The sequence below is a fragment of the Nymphaea colorata genome, unplaced genomic scaffold, assembly GCF_008831285.2.
Source record: "Nymphaea colorata isolate Beijing-Zhang1983 unplaced genomic scaffold, ASM883128v2 scaffold0179, whole genome shotgun sequence".
Classification (NCBI taxonomy): domain Eukaryota; kingdom Viridiplantae; phylum Streptophyta; class Magnoliopsida; order Nymphaeales; family Nymphaeaceae; genus Nymphaea; species Nymphaea colorata.
Window position 1 is genome coordinate 35,110 of NW_022204685.1, and position 1,454 is coordinate 36,563.

General features: G+C 47.8%; 1 protein-coding gene across 1 annotated transcript; it reads left to right on the top strand.

The window, feature by feature from the left end:
• Nucleotides 1-614: 614 nt before the first annotated feature.
• On the top strand, nt 615-1,154 carry LOC116268269 (uncharacterized). The gene has a single exon (XM_031649988.1). It carries the CDS (start codon nt 615-617, stop codon nt 1,152-1,154), a length of 540 nt encoding a protein of 179 aa, XP_031505848.1.
• The last annotated feature ends 300 nt before the right edge of the window (nt 1,155-1,454 follow it).

Here is a 1,454-nt window from a genome sequence, read left to right on the forward strand (position 1 = left end):
GGAAGAAGTAGCGTAAATGCCCAGAGCAGGCCCCAATCCAACGGTAACGGGCAAGCCTTTCGGAGCAGGTCTTCCGGGATTAAGAACAGAATAAAATCTTCCTTGGGAGAGCTGAGCAAAAATTTTACAGCCGGCAAGATAGAGTGGCAAAATTTCAGAAAAGGAGTGCTGGGGGACGGGCTGGCCAAACGCGGAAAACTCAAACTTTGATCTTTTTTTAATTGTACTCGCAAAAGATGGAAATAGGGGGTACTTAGCAAAGCATTCATAATTTTAACGAGGGGATTTGTGGGCTGTTTGGGGGATTGGCTTTGATGCTAATGTGACTACTGTAGTGAAACTAGTCAATATGTGCGATGTATATCAGCTTAGCAGGCAACCTTCCGTATGGATCATATCTTCCTTGCCCGGTATCATCAGAATACATCAATTAACGGCACATCCATTCTCATTTCTCCTATCCCAATCTTCCCCCTGTCCCTTCTTCCATCCTCTTTATTTTCTCTTCATTTCTTCCCAATCTCAGCTGATTTCCGTTCTCTGCAGGACCGCTGAGTGTTTTATAGTGCGGACTAAAAGGCATATTAAAAATTATTATTTATCAAGAGGATATTATGAGCAGAGCCCAAAGCAACGTCAAAGCACCCACCCCCTCAAGCAAGAGCGCCAAGCCCGTCCCCACCGCATGGAAGGACAGACTCGCCGCCGAGGACTACGAAGAGCTGGTCAATACCTTCAAAGTCTTCGATGAGGATAACAGCGGAACCATCGATCCAGTGGAGATCAACAAGGTCCTGGAGGAGCTCGGCCTCGATCGTAGAAACCCCTTCGTCCTGAACCTGATCATCGGCCTCAGGGACAAATCCAAGCCGATCACCCTCGAGGAGTTCATCGACATCATCGCCTCGAGAGTGGGCGAGACCAAGACCAAGGACGGCCTCAAGAGGGTGTTCGCGCTGTACGATAAGGACGAGAACGGGATCATCGACTTCAATGAGTTCAAGGACATCGCCAAACAGCTCCACGATCCCATCAACGACGACGAACTGCTGGAACTGCAGCACAGCACCCACGTCAACCACAAGACCTCCTCCAACGAGGGATTCACCTTCGATGAGTTCTACAACATCGTCAGCAAGTTCGCCAACAAATGATCACATCACCATTATCATCTTTAATTTTACAACAATCAAAAGGAATAAGGAAGGTAAATAGGATTGGGAAATGATGCATCGATAGAATTGGGTAGAGTAGAGTTTTGGTCTTTATTTGTTAGGGAATTCTTATGGTCATTTGCAGTTTATTCTCTCGCTTATTTTGCTTATGGGCCTAAATACTACTTTTCACGCATGTATTGGGTTGGGGTTGGGGGTTGGGGTTGGGGTTGGGGTTGGGGTTGGGGTTGGGGTTGGGGTTGGGGTTGGGGTTGGGGTTGGGGTTGGGGTTGGGGTTGG

What these genes read in the sequence shown, in the direction of transcription:
- LOC116268269 (XM_031649988.1), top strand. Translation starts at nt 615, where the DNA reads ATGAGCAGAGCCCAAAGCAACGTCAAAGCACCCACCCCCTCAAGCAAG.